The sequence below is a fragment of the Acinonyx jubatus genome, chromosome C1 (assembly GCF_027475565.1).
Source record: "Acinonyx jubatus isolate Ajub_Pintada_27869175 chromosome C1, VMU_Ajub_asm_v1.0, whole genome shotgun sequence".
NCBI lineage: Eukaryota > Metazoa > Chordata > Mammalia > Carnivora > Felidae > Acinonyx > Acinonyx jubatus.
In genome coordinates, this window is record NC_069381.1 from 155,793,047 (window position 1) to 155,816,493 (window position 23,447).

A 23,447-nucleotide genomic window follows, 5' to 3' on the forward strand; every position below is an offset into this window, starting at 1 on the left:
CTGAAAGGATCTTAAGGAACTCTGGGGATCTCCAGATCACGCTTTGAAAACTACTGAATTAAAGAATTGTCATAAGTTGAGGAAAGGAAGGCGTTTGAATCATTCCAAAAGTTTTTATTGAGTGCCTACTCTGTGCCAGGCACTGTTCAAAGTGAACTAGATAGATCAGGTCTTGTCCTCTGGGTGCTCAGGGTACAGTGACAGATCAGGGACCGCCTCAGTTGACGTTTGAGCTGAGACTTAAGTGACAGGGGGCAGACCATGCAGAAATCTGAGGAAAGAGAGTTCCAGGCAGGGAAAGGGAGCCCTGCCTCCCTGGAAGGTAGGCATTAGGAGAGGGTAGCAAAAGATCGGACAGGTGGGCGGGACCTGATCTGGCGGGGCCAGGTAAAGAATTAAGAGTTTTAAGTCTAAATTTCTTGACTGTAGCAAAATGGGGGAAGGAGGTGGAATGGCTTAAGGATGTGTGTTTGGAGGGTAGGAAAGTCAGTCAGAGGTCAAGCACACACTCCTGGGCCGGAGCCAGCTTGGTTTCTTTGAACCTCCTCCATCTCTCCTGGAGCCACAAATCCGCTTAGTGACGCGACAGGCCCGGGAAAGCGCGCACCCTACCTCAGGAAGCTTGGCTCTCGGCGCCCGCCGTAGACGTCGTGACACAGGCGACCCGTTGCCTTGGAACCAGTGAGACGCCACTCGGCCTCCGCTGCTGCCGAGAGTGCCAGCGTTGGGCCTCGGTCACCATGTCGGTGCTGGACGCGCTTTGGGAGGACCGGGATGTCCGCTTCGACGTCTCCTCGCAGTGAGTCGCTCCCGGGGCCTGTAGAGGGCGCCGCAGCGAGGTTTCAGGAGGAGTCTGCGCCCCAACAGCTCACGGGCCTCGCGAGAGCGGGAGGAGGTTTGCGCCTGTGGTCCGCTCCCCGGGAGACCCCGGGTTGGCTCGGCCACTGCGGGAATGCGTGTGGATTACAGTGGTTCAATCCAGTGCGGTCCGTGGCCGCGTCCTGACCCCGGGCACCTATCAGAAAGCTGAGCCCAAATACGTCCAGGACCATCCAGGGCTTGGGCGTCCGGTATACCCAAGTGAGCTTGGGGTGCCAGTTTCGTGTGGTGGAAGAACGTTCGGCAGGGACTCAGGAGCCCAGGGTTCTAAAACTAAGCCTGGAATATCGACACACATTGTGGGCCCTTAGACTTCACCGTTCTGAGCTTGAGCCTCTTCGTCTGTAAAACAAGGGAGGGGGGAATAAGCATTTTCCAAAATTCCTAACCACGCAAACTTTATTTCCATGATAAGTTTCCATCTTATTGTTCATTTAAATCACCAATAGGAAGAAGGAGCCACCTTTTGGAACCTCTCAACAGAAACCTTGGGTTTTTTTAAATTCCATGCCTTAAAGAGAAAATAGTATCTGCCTACCCAAAGTCCCCGGGGAAAATGCCCATTGGGATATTAACTGTTGGAAAACAGTAAAGCTAAGGTTCTTGGGTTAATGATATGAATGAAGCTTCTTAGCCACTTCTTATGGTTCCTTATCATGAACAAAACCTTGGATAGCCAATGAAATATTAACTTCTAATTCTAACATGGTCTTAGATCCTTTAAGAACTTGTGAGGGAAGGGAATTTATAAAATTATAAACGACAGTTACATATTGCTCACATCCTATGACTTTCTATTATTCTTGGAGGGTTCTTAATCCAAACAAAGGTCCATTTCATGAACATTTCCACTTTATTAAATATTTATCAAATACTTACTATGTGCTACTTACTGTGCTGATAGCTAGGGATAATGATACCCACACCCCCATTTTGGTGCAGGAGATACACATAGACAACTTTTTTTTTTTTTAACGTGGTAAGTGCCATCCTGAATACAGAATAGTTCATTCTGCTTAGGGAAGACGTTAAAGAAGAAATAATATTTGAGTTCAGCCCTGAAGGTTGGGCAGGACCTTATCAGGTAGACAGAAAGAGAGTATTCCAGGGAAAAAAAAAAGAATAAAACATTAGGAGCAGAGTCTTGGAAGTACAAACGTCATTGGCTAGAAGGCAGAATTGGCAGGTAGAGGACGGAGGAACGATCAGAAAGGTAGAGTAGCCAGACTATATGTTTAGCTGAGGATTCGGGACTTCATTTTCTAGGCAGTAGGATGATGTGGAAGATAGCAGGGAAGATATATTATCATGTTTGCATTTTCAATAGGTAATTAAGCCAGCGCTATGGAGAATGTGTTAGGCTGTACCACATACTCTGCTAGGTTTTTGTTTTTGAACACTCTAGATGCATTCTGTCAGTTAGCAAACTTCACTCTATTTCCTTTTATTCCCTGTATCTAATTGTTTACCAAGTCCTAACGATGCTTTGCTTTAGCTTGTTCCTTCCATAACTGCCTGACCTCCTTTCCTCTACTCAGAAACCTCTGAAGGTTTTCCATCATCCACAGGACAAGGCTCATATCTATCCAACTAGCATTCAAAAGTAGTGGCATGCATTTTTCACTACCTCTTAACATAGATCTTCTCCAGCCAGATCGATCTTCCCACATTCCCTCATCATTTTTTTATTTCTGGTCTTTAATCATGGACTCTCTCCCTCTCTTATTTCTCCAAATCCTACCTCTCATTCTAGTTCTGACTTCTTTGCATGTCCCTGGTCACTCCAGGCCCCACTAGTCTCCAGGTTCTAGAAGTTCTTAAGACCTTATTTTCAAATGCACGAGTATTTGGTACTGTATCATTTATACTGTTGGCTGTTTTATCTGCCTATGTCTCTTCTGTCTCTAACTAGATTGTAAGTGGGTATAGTTGTAGCTATAAAATTAAAGCCTTGATATTTATCTCAGACAAATGAAAACAAGACCTGGAGAAGCCCTTATTGATTGTTTAGATTCAATTGAAGACACCAAAGGAAATAATGGGGATAGAGGTGAGTATATTTCCTAATTTTTTTTATATTTCTGGTTTGATTTACAAATGATAAGTCATATCAGCTGGAGAATAAGATGTGAGACAGCATTATGTGTAAATATAATTGTGAACGTGAAAGAGTTAAATCTACATAAGACTTTTGTCACACTTAAAGAGAAGAAAGAATAGGTATGAAACCTGCAGCCCGGGGAATACAGGTTCTTCCTCAGAACTTTGGTCCTTCAATAAATCCCAGTTTTGAAATCAGCTTTCTCCAACATAACTATTAAAACTCCAGGATTCCTGTCTGTAAGGAGCATGGGACAGTTCTGACTTTTGAATCTGCCTCCCCACAAAAAGAATAAGTATGTCATAGCTTTGCTATCTGGAGCCATGCTTCCTTTTAAGAACTCCAAGAGTAACTCACAATATCCCAAGACTGACACCTGGAGATGAACATATGGAGTACAAATTTAGGGCTGTATTGTGAAGTTTATTTGTAGGTTAAGCACTGAAGAATCATGTGAGATGTCTGAGGAGTAGCCAGAGTTGGACTCTAGAATCCTTCCCACCCCAAACCAAATCCCAAAGGCTTGAACTTTGAAAAGTCCCAGGCTTCATATAGCCGTAATGGAGCCAAGTCCAGTGACCAGGTCTTATAAGTGTCACTACTGTTGTTTAAGAAAAAAAATAGGGGATGAGTAGGCAGCTTAGTATATCTGAAAAGGCTTTTTAGGGAAAAGGAGGTTTAAGAAGATGGGTCATAAACCTCTTATTCAAGAGAAGAGTAAGTGGGGGCGGGGGGGGAATGAGCAGACCTCATTCAGGTAAGAAGGATCAGTAAATCCTAGAGAAGGAACAGTAACCCTTATTGGCAGAACATGCTCACTGCAGCCTTTTTTTTTTTTTAATTTTTAATGTTTATTTTTGAGAGACAGAGAGAGAGAGAGCATGAGCAGGGGAGGGGCAGGGAGAGGGAGACACAGAATCCGAAGCAGACTCCAGGCTCTGAGCTGTCAGTACAGAGCCCGACCCAGGGCTCGAACTCATGAGATCATGACCTGAGTCGAAATCGGACACTTAACCGACTGAGCCACCCAGGCTCCCCAACACTGCAGCCTTTCAAGTGGCCACTTGCTCTTTGGGTCTTTCTTCTGGTCTGCTCTGGAGTGGTATGTGAACAGCAGGTTTAATTGTGGGCCTTTCTTCCCTGTGAAGGGAACCTGTCATAACCAGCAGCCTATAGGCACATCCTGTCAGTGGCAAGGGCCCATCCTTGAAAGACTGCTTAGATCACATTTATGAAATGCTTCCTAGTGTCAGCCAGGCCCAAGTGAGAGTGAGGTATGAAGATTTCGCAGCAAATAAGAAGTCTTAGTTTGTGCCTTTGAGGGTGGAATAATAATCTCTAGATGGCTAGATCCTGACAAACCTGAATTAACTTAAGGAAGCCCTGAGAAGGTTTAGTTCTCATACAGACTGGCAGGAACTCTTATGTGACAGTCCATCTACCAGTCCAAACAAAGACTATGGGTAATAGACCATTTTTGAATTCATTGAGTGCTCATTAAGTATAGAATCATATACTAGCACTTCAGAGTAGAGAGGGCAAAACACCACCCTGCCAGAAGTCTCCATCATAGTGCCTGAAATCTTCCTATTAATAAAAATAACTGTATTTGTACACATCTCAGAAACAATTCCCCAGAAAATGGCATTTTACAGGAGTGTGCAGAGCTGCTGGTTAATAAGAAGGTAGAAAAAGAGAAGGGGATTCCTGTCTTCTAGCCATCTCCATCCATTCCTTCCCAGCAGTTTGAAAATGACCAAATTAAGGCATTACAAAGTTCAGGAGACTCATGTTAAAACTATAAATACCCCCGGGTGCCTGGGTGGCTCAGTCTGTTAGGTGTCTGACTTCAGCTCAGGTCATGATCTCACAGCTTGTGAGTTCAAGCCCTGCATTGGGCTCTGTGCTGAGAGCTCAGGCCCTGGAGTCTGCTTTGGATTCTGTGTCTCCGACTCTCTCTGCCCCTCCCCAACTCGCGCTCTGTCTCTCTCTCAAAAATAAATAAACGTTAAAAAAAAAAACACACCAAACTATAAATACCCCAAAAGATTAGCACATTTATTTAATCCATTTCAACTGTAAGTAGCCTGATGTGAAATTATCAGATTAGCTTTGCACACTGAAGCTGTATGAGAATGAAACAGCCATATTTCAATGTTTGGGAGATTAGGAAGAACAGGGACAGTTATATTTTGGTGTTTGGGAAGGGGTTTTCAAAGAGGAAAGAGTATGACCTGGCTATAGATTACTCATCAAGAGAATTCTGTGGTTATAATTTGTTGAAGAAATATTGGGGTTAAACAAAGTTAAGGGAGTTTTATTCAGGATATCTCAAAACTATCCTAATATGCTAATTGCATTCTAAATCTGTAAGACACATAGTTTACCATGCTCAGATTTACTTGACTTTTTTTCCTCAGAGCATTTATAGAGATGACTATTTCATAAGACACACTTTGAGAAAGGAAGTTATCTAACTCTATATTTCAGTATAAGAATGTCAGTCTGAAGCTAGGAATGAAAAGCATAAAGCCTTAAGCAGACTTTAGCCTGGCCATAACTTCATATGAGCAAAAAAAATTTTGTTTATAGCAAAAAAAAAAAAATGGGTATATAAGTGTGGCTTATATAAATGAGAACTGTTAAGAGAGTACTCCTGTGGCAGGGATTAGTGTATATATGAAAGTCCTTTGAGAAGGGTGATTTCACTGAATGAGTTTGTAATTATGCCATCCCATACTCATTCTCACTTGTACATTTTTGACCTGCTGGGACCTCCCAGAGCAACTTCCACCAAGACCCAATTCTCTCTTTTAATCTGAGTTAAACCAAGCTGTTGGCATTGGATACCTGTATCCCCTCTGTAACTGTCAGATTTTGTTTCTCTGGGATTCCAAATCATGCACTGTATACTTTATATAGGATAGATACGAACAATAAACACATTCAGTTGCTAAATGTATGAAAATATCTGTGAGGATTACTGCTGATACTGAGCCAGAAGTTCTACGTCTACCTCTTTCTGTGCTGCAAAAATGGGTCCTTATATAAGGTAACCTATTTTTGTTTGTTTGTTTGTTTGCTTTTAGGGAGACTCTTAGTAACAAATTTAAGAATTATCTGGCACTCTTTGGCATTACCCAGAGTCAATCTTTGTGAGTATTTTTGTTAGATGACATTAAAGAATAAAAATACTTTGTCAAGTGAACTTGCACAGTGGCTTTTGATACCAAAAAAGCTGTACCATGAAATATGTGGAAAACTTAAATTGATAAAAACTTGAGCAGCCCTGTATAGACTGTATCATTATGCAAAAGAAATGTTTTTCAGTCTGTCCATTTTGTCTCTTGGACATGAGATTAGTGCTTTTACACTGAATGGTTTCGCTTTTGTTTTTGTTCTTTACTTACCTTTGACAACTTGCTATGACCTGTTTAAACTAATCCCAAAAAAGAGGGATCTAAATTCTAAATTCTAATAAAAGTGCAACCTTCCATTGTGTTAAATTTCGTTTTACTTATTTTTTAAAACTATTTTAGATTATCCAGCGAGACTTTTTCTCTTGAGGTAGTGGTACTAAGCTGTTCAGTGAATAATACAATATAGGTTTTAGAGAAGCAAACTTCCTTTCTCCCATGCTGTGAACGTTGTTTGTGCAAAGAGGCAGAATTGATATTCTAGTTCTTTTAATTATTTAACTTAAATTTGTAGAAATGATTTAAAGTATTTTATATATATTTAATTTTTTTTTTCTCTCGGTTGATTGTATCATGTTCTTGAAATTCTTTGCTTGAATTTTAGCTATCGGTTACAACTGCGTATTGAACATTACAACAAGGACTGCTAACTCTGTAAGTCTGAACAATCTTATTGAAATGTATGTACTGAAGAAACATTAACTATTTTGAGGTTGGACTTTGTTTTCACTGTAAATGAGAGTTGCTCCTAAAGTCTGAACTTTTAAATAAATTTGTTCTTACAGAAATTACGAGGCCAAAGTGAAGCTCTTTATATACTAACAAAATGTAACAGTACTCGTTTTGAGTTTATATTTACAAATCTGGTTCCTGGAAGTCCTAGACTTTTTACTTCTGTGATTGCAGTACACAGGTATGGTAATACTTTATGGATTATTGAATAATTTTAAGGCAATTCTATGATATAGAGGTTTAGAGGATAAAGTTTATCTTCCTGCAAGCTCAAGAAATTACAGTATCCTGAGGATATATAGAAGAACATACTGCGTTATAATTTAATAAACACTTTTAAGTATTTATAAAATACATAAGACTACTTAAAATTCAAAAAAAAAAAAATTCTACTGAAGGGGCGGCTCAGTCAGTTAAGCATCCAACTTCAGCTCAGGTCATGATCTTCCAGCTCATGGGTTCAAGCCCTGCATCAGGCTCTGTGCTGACAGCTCAGAGCCTGGAGCCTGCTTTAGAGTCCTCGTCTCTCTCTGTCTCTGCTCTTCCCTGCTTGCTTTCTCTCTCTCTCTCTCTCTCTCAAAAATAAATAAAATATTAAAAAAAGAAATTCTACTGAAGATTCTATTAAATTAGCTACCAAGGAAGTGACAGTGAAATAGAGAGTTCATTCAATTTAGATAACCAAGTTGGATAATTCAGTTAATGAATTAAAAAGATTGTTTTTCTAGCAGTAGAAGGCATTCTGGGTGTTTTCCCTAAAGAGTTTTATTGTTGTTTTTCTTGTGTGTGTGTGGTTGTTTTGGTTTTATTATTTGCTAAATTCTTTTCACTATGTTAACTCTTTTTAAAAAAATATTTTTTTTATGTTTATTTATTTTTGAGAGAGAGAGACAGAGAGACAGAGCACGAGCAGGGCAGGAGCAGAGAGAGAGGGAGACACAGGATCCAAAGCAGGCTCCAGGCTCCAAGCTGTCGGCACAGAGCCCAATGCGAGGCTAGAACCCACGAACCGTGAGAGATCATGACCTGAGCCAAAGTTGGACGCCTAACTGACTTAGCCACCCAGGCACCCTTCTTTTTTTTTTCTTTCTTTTTTTTAATTCTATAAAGAAATGCAAGTTTACACTTTCTCATTTCCGAGCTATGTAGAAACAACATATGTGCACATAGATTTTCAGGTGTCACTCAACTTCGTTCTCATGTCATAGATTGCTTTACTGGAATATTTTTCTAGTAAATTATCACAAGTTAATTATTCAGCGCCACATGTTGTGCTTTGACTGATATCATTTCCTCCAAGTTAATCCACAAAGAGTGGCAGTTTGCTAAGAAGCTGCAGAAAATCTGGAACGCTTCACGAATTTGCATGTCATCCTTGCACAGGGGCCGTGTTCATCTTCTCTGTATCGTTCCAATTTTAGTGTATGTGCTGCCAAAGCGAGCACTGTAGCTCCTTATTTTTAACCAGACCTAAGTGCTATGATTTTTTTAAATCTTGGCTAAGATGACAGGCAAAATATACATATACACATATTTATACACACACACAGAAATATATATACTATTGTTTTAATTTGCATTTCCTTATTACTAGTGATGTTGAAATTTTTTTGGCTATTTAGTTTTCTATTATAAATTTCTTAATCATGCTCTCATCTGTTACGTATTTGCAAATTTATTTCTTAATTTCCTAGTATATTATTTGATTTTGCATTTTGTTGATGATTTTTTTTAATATTTTTTTAACATTTATTTATTTAAAAAAGTTTTTTTTAACGTTTATTTATTTTTGAGAGAGAGAGAGACAGAGCATGAATGGGGGAGGGTCAGAGAGAGGGAGACATAGAATTTGAAACAGGCTCCAAGCTCTGAGCTGTCAGCACAGAGCCCGACGTGGGGCTCGAACTCACGGACCACAAGATCATGACCTGAGCTGAAGTGACTGAGCCACCCAGGTGCCCCTAACGTTTATTTATTTTTGAGGAGGGAGGAGGGGCAGAGAAAAGGGAGACAGAGAATCCAAAGCAGGCTCCACTTGATAGCAGCAAGCCCAATATGGGCCTCGAACCCATGAACCATGAGATCACGATCTGAGCTGAAGTTGGACATTCAACCAACTGAGCCACCCAGGCTCCTCAATTTTTTAATCTACATAATGATTAGATTTTTACATAATTTAGATTTTTTGAGATATAATTCATATAGCATAAAATCTACCATTTTAAAGTTTGCAGTTTGATAGTTTTAGTATTTCACAAGATTGTACAACCACCATCATTACCCAGTTCAGAATATTTCTGTTACCCTAGAAAGAAACCCTTATAGCACTGTAGTCCGTATGTCACTCCCCATTCCTTTCTTCTCATAGCCCCTGTTTTACCACTGTAAAAACCACTGTTTTACTTCTGTCTCTATGGATTTGCCTATTTGAGACATTTAATATAAATGGACTTACAATATAGTGCCCTTTTATATCTGACATATTTAACTTATATAATGTTTTCAGCATTCATCCATGTTGTAGCATGTATCAGGACTTCACTCCTTATAACTAAATAGTATTACATTGTACGGATATATTTTGTTTACTCACAAATCATAGACATTTGGGTCTTTTCTACTTTTTAGCTATTTTAAATATTTTTCAAATTCTGTTGGACATATATGCCTAATTTCCAGTTCTGTTGGACATATACCTAAACCTTAGCTCTTTATTTCACTTTACTTAGAGATGTAATACGAAAAGGAGTTTGAAGGAAGCATAGAAACTGCTTTCTTCAATATTAAAAAATAAGAGTTCCCCCACAAATAACTCACAGCATAGTTTCCATTTTTTCCACTGGTTAAACATGGATGATTATAGCACCAAAGGAAATTAAGATTTATAGGCAAATGCTCAAATCCTCCTCTTTCACAATTTTTTAAATGTTTATTTATTTTTGAGAGAGCAAGGGTGAGCAGGGGAGGGGCAGAGAGAGAGGGGGCAGAGGATCCAAAATGGACTCTGCGCTGACAGCAGAGTTTGAGCATGTTTGTGGGGCACTCACTCACAAACCGTGAGATTGTGACCTGAGCCAAAGTTGGATGCTCATCCAACTGAGCCACCCAGGCACCCCTCCTCTTTCACGACTTATATGTTAGATTAATTAAAGTAAAAACCATAAGTTTGATAATGAGTATTATGATTTATGTCAATAACTTCTAAAGTTACTCAGGCTAAGAAAACCCTTTAGTTTTATTAAATGAGTAAATTAGCCTATAATTTTGTGGAGTAAAATTAGAAGTAACAATCAAATGTGATCCAAATAGGTATAATGAAACTAATCAAAACTAATAATAAATACAGATTTACAGAATAATTATATTACAGAAATACAGAAGAAAATTATTTATTAGTTATCAATAGGAAAGCATGGAGAAAAAAACAAAGGGATTTTATATATATATATAAAACACACACACACTCGCACACAGATACACACTGTCCTGTGGTCCCTTTTGGAGTTGGTACACATTCATTCCAATTTTCTGTATGGAGGTGGATGTGATCATAATGTTCTCAGGTTGCAATGAGAAAAGTAATTGGACTCCTGTTTGTGTCCAAAGAATAATGGTGCCTTTGACTAAAACAGAGAAATGGAAGGAAGCATTTTGTTTGATAGGGAAAAGAATTTCCATGTCTATTATAGGTAAGCATTGTTTTTCAGCTTAGAGGGAAAATCTGTTTCCTTTCATTTGTGCTGTATGATATGTGCTGTCTTAAAAATTAGACATATAAAAATAAACCTGTTTATTTTTAAAATAAATAAACATTTATAAATCCTATACCAAAATGATAAAGACTAAAAGACTGATCACCAAAACTTACTGAAAAGCAAATTTTTAAATTTATTATAATAATTACTTGAGTGATGTACATAAAGTATTAACAACTATATATTTTGGTAGGTAGATAAACATAACTTAGGAAAACCACATTTTCAGGGTGGTTTAGTCTTTGTTTGTTCTTTTTTATAGAGCATATGAAACTTCTAAAATGTATCGTGATTTTAAACTGAGAAGTGCATTAATTCAAAACAAGCAACTAAGATTATTACCACAAGAACATGTATATGATAAAATCAATGGAGTATGGAATTTATCCAGTGATCAGGTATTGTGCAAAAAGCTAATGAACCTTTTGGGTCAGTGCTTTGTAATTACTTTTCCATTTATCATTGAGTTTGTTCATTTAACTCTTAAAATAAGCATTACATCTGATAAGTTAGCATTAGCTCTCAATATAAAATAATATTCCAATTTTCATATTTTCATGGTTTTGTGCTCTTTTTAGTTTAGCAGCATTTGTTCTATGTAGAATTTACAGTTGGAGTAGACCTTGGAGATTATCTAGTTCAGTCTCCATTCACTTATATTAAAAACTCAGGCCCCCCAAATTAAATGACCTCACACATCTAGTTCGTCTGAGAGCTATCTTCTTCCCCCTATGCTGTACTACCCTCCAATTCTTGATAACTTATGCTGATGGAGGAGAGCCATGGGTGGACAGTCATGGAAGCCTTTTAATTTGGTCTTTATGGAATTAAACATATAACTCATTTGGTGATTCCTACATCTATTATTGTAACTTCTCATTTGCTCCTGCAGTTAAGACCAGTTGAAACATACAAGCAACAAATAGTTGGAATAAGTAACAAACCAATTTCTAGAGAAAAATTTGTCTCTTACTAAGAATAGTTTCCAGCCTTTGTGTGTGTTATAACCTAGATTAGACTGATAACCACTGGATTAAAGCTATAGCATTTGAAGGAAAAGCTTTTTGCTAAACATTGAATCATAAATTTAAATTACAATTAATTTCTAGTTTTAAACTCTGATAATGGTTCTATAGTATATAGACAGCTTTCCATCTGAATAAATACTCATCAGGAATCAGCAAACTTTTTACTCTGAAGGGCCAGATGGTAAATATTTTAGGCTTTGCAGGACATACTGTTTCTGTCATAACTTCTCAGACTTGCCATTGTACTAGGAAACCAGCCATAGGCAACTTGTAAACAAGTGAGCATGGCTGTGTTTCAATAAAACTTTATTATGGACACTGAAAATTGAATTTCATACAGTATCCATGTGTCATGAATTATTGTTTTGACTTTTTTCCAGCCATTTAAAAATGGAAAAATTATTCTTGGCTTCTAGGCCATACAAAATGAAGCAGCAAGACAGATTTGTCCCACAGACTGTAGTTTACAAACCCCTGCTTTAGGTAATAGCTTAAATGTCACTTTCTGAAACCTTCCTTTTGTGTTGCCTATGCAGTCTGTACTTAATTGCCACCTCAAATTATTCCTGCTCTAAAATACAGAGCTTGTCTATACCCTCACATTAGATTGTAGGCTTTATAAAGTAGGGGTGGAATTACTGTGTTCAGTTAGATCCTTACCATCTAGCACCACACCTGGCATTTTAAATTAATTAATTAAGATGTTCAGGATTATCAGAAATATTTTATTGAAAATATGGATGTTATTGTAACCTAACATGTTTATTGAAAAATAATAAAATAAAATAAAATATGCCCTCCTATTCTTTTAAAAAATCCTTAGGAATTTTGCAAGTTGTTCTGTTCTTCTAAAGTGAGAGCAAAGAATGACATAAATAATTACTCCTTCTAAACTCAGACTTAGTATCATTTAATGGGATGTGCACCAGGAGTAAGGAGGCTGAAATTTTTTGTATAACAATTTCTTGCAAAATGAGAGTGGATGAGGGAAATATATATACTTATATATATGTTTATTAACAATGATAATTGAGAAATAAGTGGTCTTTTTTTTTAATTAATTTATTTATTTTGAGAGAGACAGAGACAGTGTGTGTGGGAGGAGGGGCAGAGAGAGAGGGATAGAGAGAATCCCAAGCAGGCTCTGTGATGCCAGAGCAGATCCTGATGCAGAGCTCGAACCCATGAAGTGGTGAGATCACGACCTGAGCCGAAACCAAGAGTCAGACACTCGACGGAATGAGCCACCCAGGTGTCCCAATAAGTGGCCTTTTCTGATGTTTCAAACCTGCTTATCCCAGAAGAGGGCTTTTTAGATTTTGGATTTGTGAGTTAATGTTTTATGCCCAACCTCAAAGTATAAAATAAATTCCTCTGGGAGTATATGGTGGAGAGAAGGTAAAGGTAAAGGTGGATAATGATATAGATAAATGGTAGAGGCAGCTAATTTTGGTGCCATGCTATTAGGTATTAAAGATTTTTTTAGCTATCGTCCTGAAGTAATTTTGTTGAAGGGCCATGTAATTGGAAAACAGTTTGATTTATAGTTAGCATTGAAGAGCTATAAAATAACTCTTATGGACTAATGGGGGTTATCACATGTGTTTTGTCTCTCTTACCATAGTTCCCTTGTCTTAACTTACTCCAGGTTTTGAACAACAGTCCTAATAAGATGTAACACTTGTAGAATGCTTACTATGTGCTATACATTGTGATAAGGACTTTATAGGGGTTATTTAATCAAATCTCCATTTTACATTTGATACAATGCACCAAGAACAAATCTGCCTGTGCTCAGGCAACTGGTAGGTGCTGATGGCATAATGATTAGAGCCTAACTCCAGAATCCAGGCTTTCAGTCATCTGGTTGTACTTCGATTCAGTGAATAATGAAGTCATTAATACTCCATGATACTCAATTCTGGTATTCTCTCCTGTGATAATCAGAATTACTCTGGTGTTTAGAAAATAAAGAGTAAGTATTCAAACAAATGATCATTGATGTATCTCTCATCTTTCACAGGGAAATTTAGGAACCTTTTTTATTACCAATGTGAGAATTGTGTGGCATGCAAATATGAATGACAGTTTTAACGTCAGCATACCATATCTGCAAATTGTAAGTGCATGCATTTTGGTGACCTTGTTTTAATGTAGATTATTTCTGTTCAGTAGTTAATGGAACTTTCAGGATTAGATGAATTCTGTCTCCCTCTTTTTCCCCCCCCAAGTTTATTTATTTTGAGAGAAAGAGAGAGTGCACAGAGGAGGGGCAGAGAGAGAGGGAAAGAGAGAGAATCCCAAGAAGGCTCCACACTATCAGTGCAGAACCTGACGTGGGGCTCGAACCGTGAGATCATGACCTGAGCCTAAACCAAGAGTCAAGGGCTTTAACCAACTGAGCCGCCCAGGTGCCCCTCTATCTCCCTCTTTTTAAGTGGCAACAGTGTAGCTAAGAGCAGACTTTTAAAATGTTGAGAATTTACAATTTCAGCATAGAAAAGACACAACAGTACTTACATTCAAGGGAAACCCCAGCGTTATCAACTTGCTATTAAGAGAGATATATGCAGGATTTTCAAATTTTTAGTAGTTACCATACAGATTAAGATGTGTCTTTCTTTCTTTCTTTCTTTTTTTTTAAGATGTGTCTTTCTTAGGTTCCAGTCAGAGAGTGTTGTTAGCTACTAAAGTTCTCCATAACCTTTTCATGAGGTAGATGTATAGTGGTTCTTTGCAAGTCTTAAGCATACTGCTCCACATACTTTGTTTTGGCTCTCTTCACACTTTCTGCTTTTAAAGGCAGAATGAAGTCTTTAATTCTGTGAATGAACTGTTTTCACTGTTTACAGAAACAGCATTAATACAAGCTAGATTCATACTCAGGTTTGGTGAAAGGAATCAAGATGGTTTTTAGTGATAATGATTTTAGCTTAAGTTCAATTAAAGCTGTTAAAATCCAGAATAAGAACTAACTACATCTGAGACCAGTCGTTTTGAGAGTAAAGGCGGTTCTTTTTATATCTTCTGCTAAGTATGTGATTCAGTGAAACAGATAGTAAATTCCAATAAACTGAAGAATTTCATTTACATAAGGAAATTACGTATAGGACTCTAGTGCAAATTAGATGGAACGTAAAAATAGTTAATGAAAATCCTGTGTGATTTGCCTATGGTAATCACCCTTATTGTGGGATATAAGAAGTCTTAAGACTAGGCAGTTTCATTAACAACTATTTATTGAATAGACACAATGTATGTGATATCTGGAAAATGTCATTTTTTAAGACTTCTGAGTTTACAGGGATGGTTCTTTGTAAACTGTTCCCAAGCCTATCTTTTGCCAAATCGTTTGATTTCTGAGTTACTTTAAAATATCTGATTGTTAATGTGACAAATATTTAGCACCTACTCTGTGCTAGGTGCTAGAGAGATAGTCGTGAACACCATGAAGCAGCACACAGTTCCTGCCTTCAAGTGTCAGTCTGGTGGAGAAAACCAACACATTAAACAGAAAATCGTAAAAACTGATAGGAAGAAAATGATTTCTAGCCATCTAAAGATGTATAAGAATTTAATAACCATGGCTGGGAAGATATGACAGAATCTGCATAGGTATTTGATAAACTGGTGTTTGTATTGTTGATGGCTGTTTTATATGCGTTTATATATGTTCTAGCTTGCCTGACCTAATCTGTATTATACTAAAAAATTACTGAATAGTAAACAACCTTGTGCTTTTTGTTCTTCAAATACGATAGTTTTTGTTATTTAAGAATACAGTTACGAAAAATGGCCTTTGGAATGAATTCAGCCTGGTCCAAACAACTTGCAATCTGATATCATCACACTCTGTCACTAGGACAGTCATATCCATGTGACTTTTAAAAACTAACCCAGCCTTAAAAACCACAAAAGATGCTGGCTCTCCAGTACTAAAAGGTTGCTGGCCTTTGGTTTCAAATACTCAGAAAAGTTGTGGACTCCCTGATTGGGGGGGTGGGTGGGGATATTTGAATCAGATAATTTTGTGCACATTTCAGAGGTTTCCTCTTTTGATTACCTAACAAGTTTGCTGCCTGTTTCTAGTATGAACATTTTCATTTTACTTGATCTCAGTGGGAGTGTAATGCAGGAAAGAGGGAGAATTCTGTTCTTCAGATTATGAAAAGTGCTGTGTAGAAGTTGAAAAACTTGTGTTAAAGAATCACTACTATCAGATAGTAAAAACGTGCATTTTTTTTCATTTCACATCTAGCGTTCAATAAAGATTAGAGATTCAAAATTTGGTTTAGCTCTTGTCATAGAAAGCTCTCAGCAGGTAAGATATTTTCTATTTGTATTACTCTTTAATAGATTTTTTTAAACTATATGACTGTCTATATTTTTAGTTTTATTTCTATAGTAACCGGTTTACATCCAAGAAGAATATTAGCTATAACATGAAGTTATATGAAAAGTTTAAAATCATGCAGTAATTGTCCACATAGGAAGAACCTTGCTTATGTTTGTTTCTTTGTTGGGCAGACATAACCATTATCATCATTATGATTATCATTTTTTTATGTTTATTTATTTATTTTGAGAGAGAGTGTGTGTGGGAGGGGCAGAGAGAGGGGGAGAGAGAGAACCCCAAGCAGGCTCTGAGCTGTCAGCATTGAGCCCAACACAGAGCTCCATCTCGCAAACCGTGAGATCATGACCTGAGCCAAAATCAAGAGTTGGACCCTCAACTGACTGAGCCACCCAGGTGCCCCATGATTATCATTCTTAATGACAGAGTTAAGTCACATGTACTTTTCATGTATTATCTCAATCTCTACCCTATGATACAGTTACTATTTTTTTCCCCATTTTACACTCAAGGAATCCGAGGCTTAGAGAAGTTAGGAACCTTGCCCATAGTCTCACAACTAGTAAGTGGTGGGATAGATTTTGATTCAGGTCTGACTGATTCACAAGAGTGTCCTTGGGAAACACAGATATATACAAATACACACACACATGCACCCTGAGATTATATGGTATCTAATTATAATTGCTGTGTCCCATTAGGCCAGTTCTTTGCAGAAATACATTTAAATAAAACATTTACTTGTAAAATCACTGCTCTTCTAAATTTGAAGTTTGAATATGAATGTCTACTCACTTCTTCCCCTTGGCCTGCAGATTAGTAGCTTCCATTTACTGAGTGCTTGCTATGTTCCAGGAACTGTATCAAATGTCATGTGTACATTATTTTATTTAATACAATTAGATAACTGTTTTATGGTTAGAAAGCTGAGGCTTAAAAGATTAAGGAAAATATGTTTCCCAGCATCAGATAGTAAATTTGTTGTAAAACACAGAATTTCAACCCAAAAGTATATGCTCTCACCTTTCACAGAATGCTACTTAATTGTTTTTTAAGATTTTTTTTTAAAGTAATCCCTACACCCCATTTGGGGCTTGAACCAACCCCAAGATCAAGAGTCACATGCTCCTCTGACTGAGCCAGCCAGTCACCACCCCCCGCCCCCCACCACTACTTAATTTTTTAACACTCTTCAACAACAATCTGTCGTGATCAGGTTCCTTTCCTAATTCTTCAAGGAGAGAGCCTCAGCTAGGCCATTCCCTTTCTTCTTTTAATACGGTTTATTGTTTTTCAAGGTCTAGCTCAAGAAAAGCTTAGTTCCCTTGGCCATCATAATATACAGTGTATTTTTTTTAATCTTAAAATATCATCTTTGATATTTATAGATGAAATGATGTGATATCTGGCTATGCTTCAGAATAATCCTGAGGGGTGAGAGGAGGAGATTTGGGGGAGAGGGAGGTTAAATATGGAACAGAGTTGGCCACACATTGCTACTTGTCAAAACTAGAGATGGCTACATACGTGCTTATTGTACTCTTTCTTCTATTTTTGTATGGCTTTCAATTTTTCATTACAAAAATTTTAAATGAAAAAATCAGCTTACCTATGGTGCTCTGAAATAAAGACTAGAATTATAGTTTATCATATACTGTGATTACCATTCCCAGGCTTGTTTTTTCTTTTTTGTTTTTTCTTTTCTTTTCTTTTTTTTTTTTTTTTTTTTTTTTTTTTTTTTTTGTACAGAGTGGAGGATATGTTCTTGGCTTTAAAATAGATCCTGTGGAAAAACTACAAGAATCAGTTAAGGAAATCAATTCACTTCACAAAGTCTATTCTGCCAGTCCTATATTTGGAGTGGATTATGAGATGGAAGAAAAGGTAATTAGTTCAGTATGTAAAATACAGAGTATGCTGAATTGCTTTTACACATCTATAAAATTCAGACATAAATACATGTGTACAATTTAATTTTGAACTTTGTTTAAAACGATGAATGTACAGACTGCTCAGTGAGCATGACCCCCTCAGCCATCACAAATTTGCAGCTATCCACCTGTCTGTCCACTGGCTGCTCCGTCGTCATTCCTGCCCTTCTAGGTGAGAGGTTTATTCAGAGAAGCGTCCATGTGCAAGGCTTCTATGATGTGGAAAGACTTCAGTCTCTCACGCTGTTTGGTTTTTATTCCACTTCTACCTCCCCTTAGCATTTGGGCAAACCTTACAGGCCTTACAGATACAATGCTTTTCTCACAGAGCCCCACCATATAGCAACTCCAGGAGTCTACTCCATCAATAGGGCCAGGTCCGTTCCCTATTCATCAGTGCCTCTGACATACCAGTTAGGAAGTATTTTGAGTATCCTGTCCAAATGTCTGCTCTTTGCTTTCTGTATGATTTCTGGCTTTTGCCCCCAAACCCACCCTGCTCTCCAGGTACATGAACTCTCCTTTGGCTTTATTCTTCAGCCTCTCCAACTGGGACCCTTGTCATCTGGTCTGTCACTGGTGTCCTCACCAGCCACTACATCAGAGATGTCCTCACTGTCTGCTCTGTCAGTGGGACCCTTGCCAGAGGTTCTGTCTCTGGTGCCCTCACTGACTAGTCTTCTCACAGGTGCCCTTGCTATCTGTTATTTTGCTCAGGCCCTCACCTTACACTGTTACTGGTGCCCTTGCCACCCACTGTCAGTAGTGTCCCTGCTGGCACTCAGCATGTTGAGCCATATCACAAAGCATGTACATTACCTGTCTCTTCTGCTCTTGGACTACAGTGCGTGAGCAGAGAAGATCAAGTAGGGCCGGACAGCTAAGTTCAAATCCACACCCTCCGACTTCAGCCAGGCCTTTGTTGCCTGGTAGCACTCCTTGCACGCAGTTTTTTTCTCTCCCTATAGTACTCTGTATATAGCCCCCTCCCTTCCAGCTGAAACTTCTCTGTGGGTTGCTGACTGCATTATACATATGTTCATGTATTTCATCTCCTTAACCATCATTTTCTGTTTTCCTCCCACTCTGCCCTTCCTTCGGCATTCTCCCTTTCACTCGGCCTTCTCCGTACATTGCTCAGCAATGTCAGCCGTCCTCCAGTTCTGTCCACGTACACTGCTGTACACGACTCTCACATCTTTTGTTCCGACCTCGACACGTTCTCTCATCTTGCCAAGCCTCCAAATATTTATGAAGATATTCACATAAATGAGTGTTCCAAATAACATAAATTGAATTTCTCATTTAAAAGTTTATCTGAGTAATTTAAGTAAATAAATAATTTTCCAAGTCTCTAAGCTACCCTGGGACTTGATTGAATACCTCAAACTTGGCATACCTAAAATGCTATCATTTTTCTCAAAAGCACCACCCTACTGATGGACCTATTTGTTTATTTTTAGCATTAGTCAAAGTCAGCCATGCTCAAAAGCTGAGATTTCCTTTTTTGTTTTTCTGATTGTCTTATTTCATGCATTCAGTCAATCATACAGCCTCCTCCCTTTTCCTATCCCTATCACACCACAATTACTGTTATGACTTTTCCTTCCAGAATAATGTTGTGGAACAAGCATGTTCCTTGGAACCTGGCAAACCTGACTTTAATCCCCATCTCACCATTTATTTGTGATTCTAGGCAAATTTGTAGTACAATTTTCTCATTATAAAATGAAGATAATCTCTCTCACAAAGTTATTGATCATGTCCATGAAATGCGTGGCATATGAGAGGCACTCAGTATGTTAATTCTCCTACAAATTCTCTGCTTTTCATTTCTTCTCTTTTCTTCTTTTTTGATCCGCAGCACATAATAATAGCCAGCCATAATGACTCACTCTTATCATCTTGTGTTAAGCCCCTACTCAAAAGCCACCTCTTCAGGGAGGTCTTCCCTGACTACCATCTAAAACAGCAGCCTCTGTCATTTTTTTGTCCCTTATCCTTGCTTGCTGGCTTGCTTGCTTCTTTTATTTTTGGTACCACTCATCAGTCTTCATTGTAAATAGTCTCCATGCAGTCAGGGATTTTCATCTATTTTCTTTAACCACTGTATCTCCAGCAATCAGAACTAACACATAATAGGCTCTTAGTGAATATTCATAGATGCTGAATGGCTGCATTGAACACCTACTGTTCCAATTCACTGCTCTAAGAACTTTATATGCATCATTTCATTTAATCCTCCCAACAGTACTCTGAAGTATAGTATTATTATCCTTATCTCACAGTTAAGGAGATTGAGGCTTAGCTAGGTTATACACAGTTACACAACTGTGAATGTGTTTGAAACATTCAGGCTGTCCTCAAAGAATCAGGTCGCTCTTGTCAAGGAATACACTTCTACCCTACACACCCCTCCCACCAATTACCTAGAGTATAGATAAAGTCTAAATTCTTTGGGCTGGTATTAAAGAATTTCAGTAGACACCAGTCTACATTTCCTACCTTATCTGCACAGCCACAGTATCTGGTTGTACAGCCTGTGCACTGCCCAACTATAAGAACCTGGTAAATGTAGTGTGAATGATGCTCCTTTGAGGTTGCTCAATACAGTAGCCCTGCTAGCTTCTTCTGTCTCATGGGACTCTTATATTCTGACCATACTGGATTATTCATCATTCTTCAGCCACATCCTGTGGTTTCTCACCTTTGTTGATGCTGGTCCCCTCTGCCAGGAATACCCTTTCCCCTAACCCTACCTATGGAAGCCGTCTTCATCCCAAAAGGCCTACCTTATATGCCACTTTTTTCTTCATGAAAATTTCTGGGATTCACAAGCCAGAAGTCGTGCTGTCTATATACATTTTTATTATAATAGATAAATTGCATTTGTTACAGCTACTTTTCATTGGTTAAACCATATGATATTAATCTTTGACCATTTTTGACTAGTAAAAATGGCAATTTCATATGTTTCAACCTAGTATTTAATTATTTGTAATTGTGTTTTATCTGTTGCTCCCTTCCCACAAGATTACAGACCTTTTGTAAGGACAGGAACTTTTTACCCTTGGTAGTACTAGCATAGTGCCTAACACACCAAAGATACTAAAACATTTGAAAAATGAATATCAGTACCATATTTTATTTCGCTTTACCATTAGAATAGTCCGTGCAAATCATAGTTCTTTTACTTTTCACAAATTCTGTTTAATGACCATTTCAGTTTTAAGGAAAATTGAAAATTTGCTGTTATCTGAACTTAGTTTTTTTTAAACCATGTGAAAGAAAATCAGATAAAGTCCAATGAGAGGTTTTTTCTTTAAGGATATCTCTAAGTATCATATTAAGTATGTGTAAATTTGCCATTTTAATATTTTTGATGATATTGACTTCATATTTAAAACCTTGATGTTTAACTGATTACTCAAGGTAATTTTAATAGAATATAAATTATCATGTACCTGGGTGGCTCAGTTGGTTAAGCCTCTGACTCTTGATTTCAGCTAAGATCATGATCTCACAGCACACGAGTTTGAGCCATGCTTCAGGCTGTTGGCAGTGCAGAGCTGCTTAGGATTTTCTGTCTTCCTCTTTCTTTGCCCCTCCCCTGCTCTCTCTCCCCTCTCTCTCTCTCTCTCTCTCTCTCTCTCTCTCTCTCTCTCTCACACACACACACACAAGTAAATAAACAGAATATAAACTATGCAGTGATTTTTCTAAGATTTGAGTAGTTTGCAACTGTTTTATCCTTTTACAAGTATTTACAATTCTCACAGCACATTTTACTAAAATTATTTGTTGAATTACTATTACCTCTTTGATGCATTTTAACATCTGCTGATTTTTAGCCACAGCCCCTTGAAGCTCTGACAGTTGAACAGATTCAAGATGATGTAGAAATAGACTCTGATGATCACACGGACGCTTTTGTGGTGAGCATGATGAAGACGAGCTACTGAAAATCTTATGATTTTTAAAATCTGAGTCATGTTTAATTAAGTAATGGCTTAAGTATGTAAAACACCATAGAACGTGAGACTTTTTGAGAGTTATCTTACATATGAATTGGAAAGCAATTTTTTCTTTAAGTTAGGAACTTGTTCTTTGAAATTACCTTTAAGTTACCAAACTGGGAAATAGTTTGAGAACACAATTATTCAGAGGATTTCAGATCTGCAAAAGATTTTTCATACCTAAGAATAATAGAACATGCTAGTTAATTAAATTAATTTAAAAATCTATACTTTTCATAATAGTCTTTATGAGATGGACTTCCCTTTGATTTATTGGCGTATTACTGTAAAAAGGATATTTGAACAATGAACTCTTCTGTTGCAAATTTGTATTATTTAGCTTTCATAGCCAGAATAATAATAATGCTTTCTATATATGGTGGTGTATAAATCTGACTAGCATACCTCTCTGGGAACAAGTATTTTTAAACAAGTGTGAAATTCGTGTAAAATATTTAATTATAAACTACTACTACCTCAAATGTATGCATTAGCTGATACATTGAAGCACTGATTGCTTTGTTTTGTTTTGCCAGCATCTTCTTCTAAACCAAAAGTAGGGATAAAATTTTATAGCTTTTAAGTCATTCTTTTTACCTCCTTTCAGGTTAACAATGCTAATTATGCACTAATTACAAAGCACATTTTTTGGAGCTTAAAGCTTGTAGTCACTACTAATGATTGGCAAGTTAAATCTGCTGCTAGCATAGTAAAGATAGATGACAAGAGCATTAGACAGAATGAAACAGAATGTGAAATATATGTAGTTACACAGTTGTTTTATAAATGAATTACCTATTTCTTAGTCCACTCACCTATTACATGTTGAGTATGTGAAATATTATTTTCTTTGTCTTATAGGCTTATTTTGCTGATGGCAATAAGGTAAGGACATTTTACCTATAGTATATGAAAAAAAACTTTCTGTATTCTAACATTTAGTATTCACAAAACTTATGTGAATCCTATTTTTTGTTTTTTTTTCCTCTTCCTTGCCCACCTTCTTCATTCCCATCTCATCCTCTTATCTCACAAAAAGCAACAAGATCGTGAACCTGTATTTTCAGAAGAACTGGGGCTTGCGATAGAGAAATTGAAGGATGGATTCACCCTACAGGGACTTTGGGAAGTGATGAGTTGATCTTGAGTTGAGCTGGATTTCTATTTAAAGATATCTCAAGATTAAAGATACTAGTCGCCTGCTATAAGGCATGGAATAGTTTTTACATTTACAGAAAAAGCTTTTAAGAAAGAGGGTTTTTTTTAATGATTAAGGAAAAACTCATTTATCTAAGATTTTATTGCCTCTCTTCTAAAAATTATATTTAAAATTGTAATCATCACATATCTGTTTGTAAATATGTTTATTTTGTATCTAATGCTTGTAAATTATTAGTCTGCAGATATTAAAAGACTGTATCTTGTTGGGTTAATAAAGAACTTATGCAGCACCA

The 23,447-nt window shown here is 37.5% G+C and overlaps 1 protein-coding gene and 1 non-coding gene across 6 annotated transcripts; one reads left to right on the forward strand and one right to left on the reverse strand.

Annotated features, from left to right (window-relative positions):
* The first annotated feature begins 476 nt into the window (after positions 1-476).
* On the forward strand, positions 477-23,447 carry BBS5 (Bardet-Biedl syndrome 5). Of its 5 annotated transcripts, none has more exons than XM_015085893.3 (12): positions 549-799; positions 2,847-2,929; positions 6,070-6,135; positions 6,782-6,831; positions 6,963-7,090; positions 10,927-11,062; positions 13,716-13,811; positions 15,951-16,013; positions 17,796-17,930; positions 21,829-21,912; positions 22,855-22,878; positions 23,033-23,447. In XM_015085893.3, exons 1-12 carry the CDS (start codon positions 741-743, stop codon positions 23,132-23,134), a joined length of 1,026 nt encoding a protein of 341 aa, XP_014941379.1. In that variant the 5' UTR covers positions 549-740; the 3' UTR covers positions 23,135-23,447. The 5 variants fall into 5 exon arrangements, with proteins under 5 accessions (XP_014941390.1, XP_014941385.1, XP_014941379.1 ...); XM_027055543.2 differs by having other exon boundaries at positions 658-895; XM_015085904.3 differs by lacking the exon at positions 17,796-17,930 and having other exon boundaries at positions 477-799.
* Positions 8,248-8,354, reverse strand: LOC113598420 (U6 spliceosomal RNA). The gene has a single exon (XR_003419071.1). It is a non-coding gene; the product is annotated as a U6 spliceosomal RNA (small nuclear RNA).

Coding starts and splice junctions, on each gene's coding strand:
- BBS5 (XM_015085893.3), top strand. CDS start 741: ATGTCGGTGCTGGACGCGCTTTGGGAGGACCGGGATGTCCGCTTCGAC. Junction 6,136..6,781: donor ATTACCCAGAGTCAATCTTT/GTGAGTATTTTT, acceptor CTTGAATTTTAG/CTATCGGTTACAACTGCGTA. Junction 22,879..23,032: donor ATTTTGCTGATGGCAATAAG/GTAAGGACATTT, acceptor TCTCACAAAAAG/CAACAAGATCGTGAACCTGT.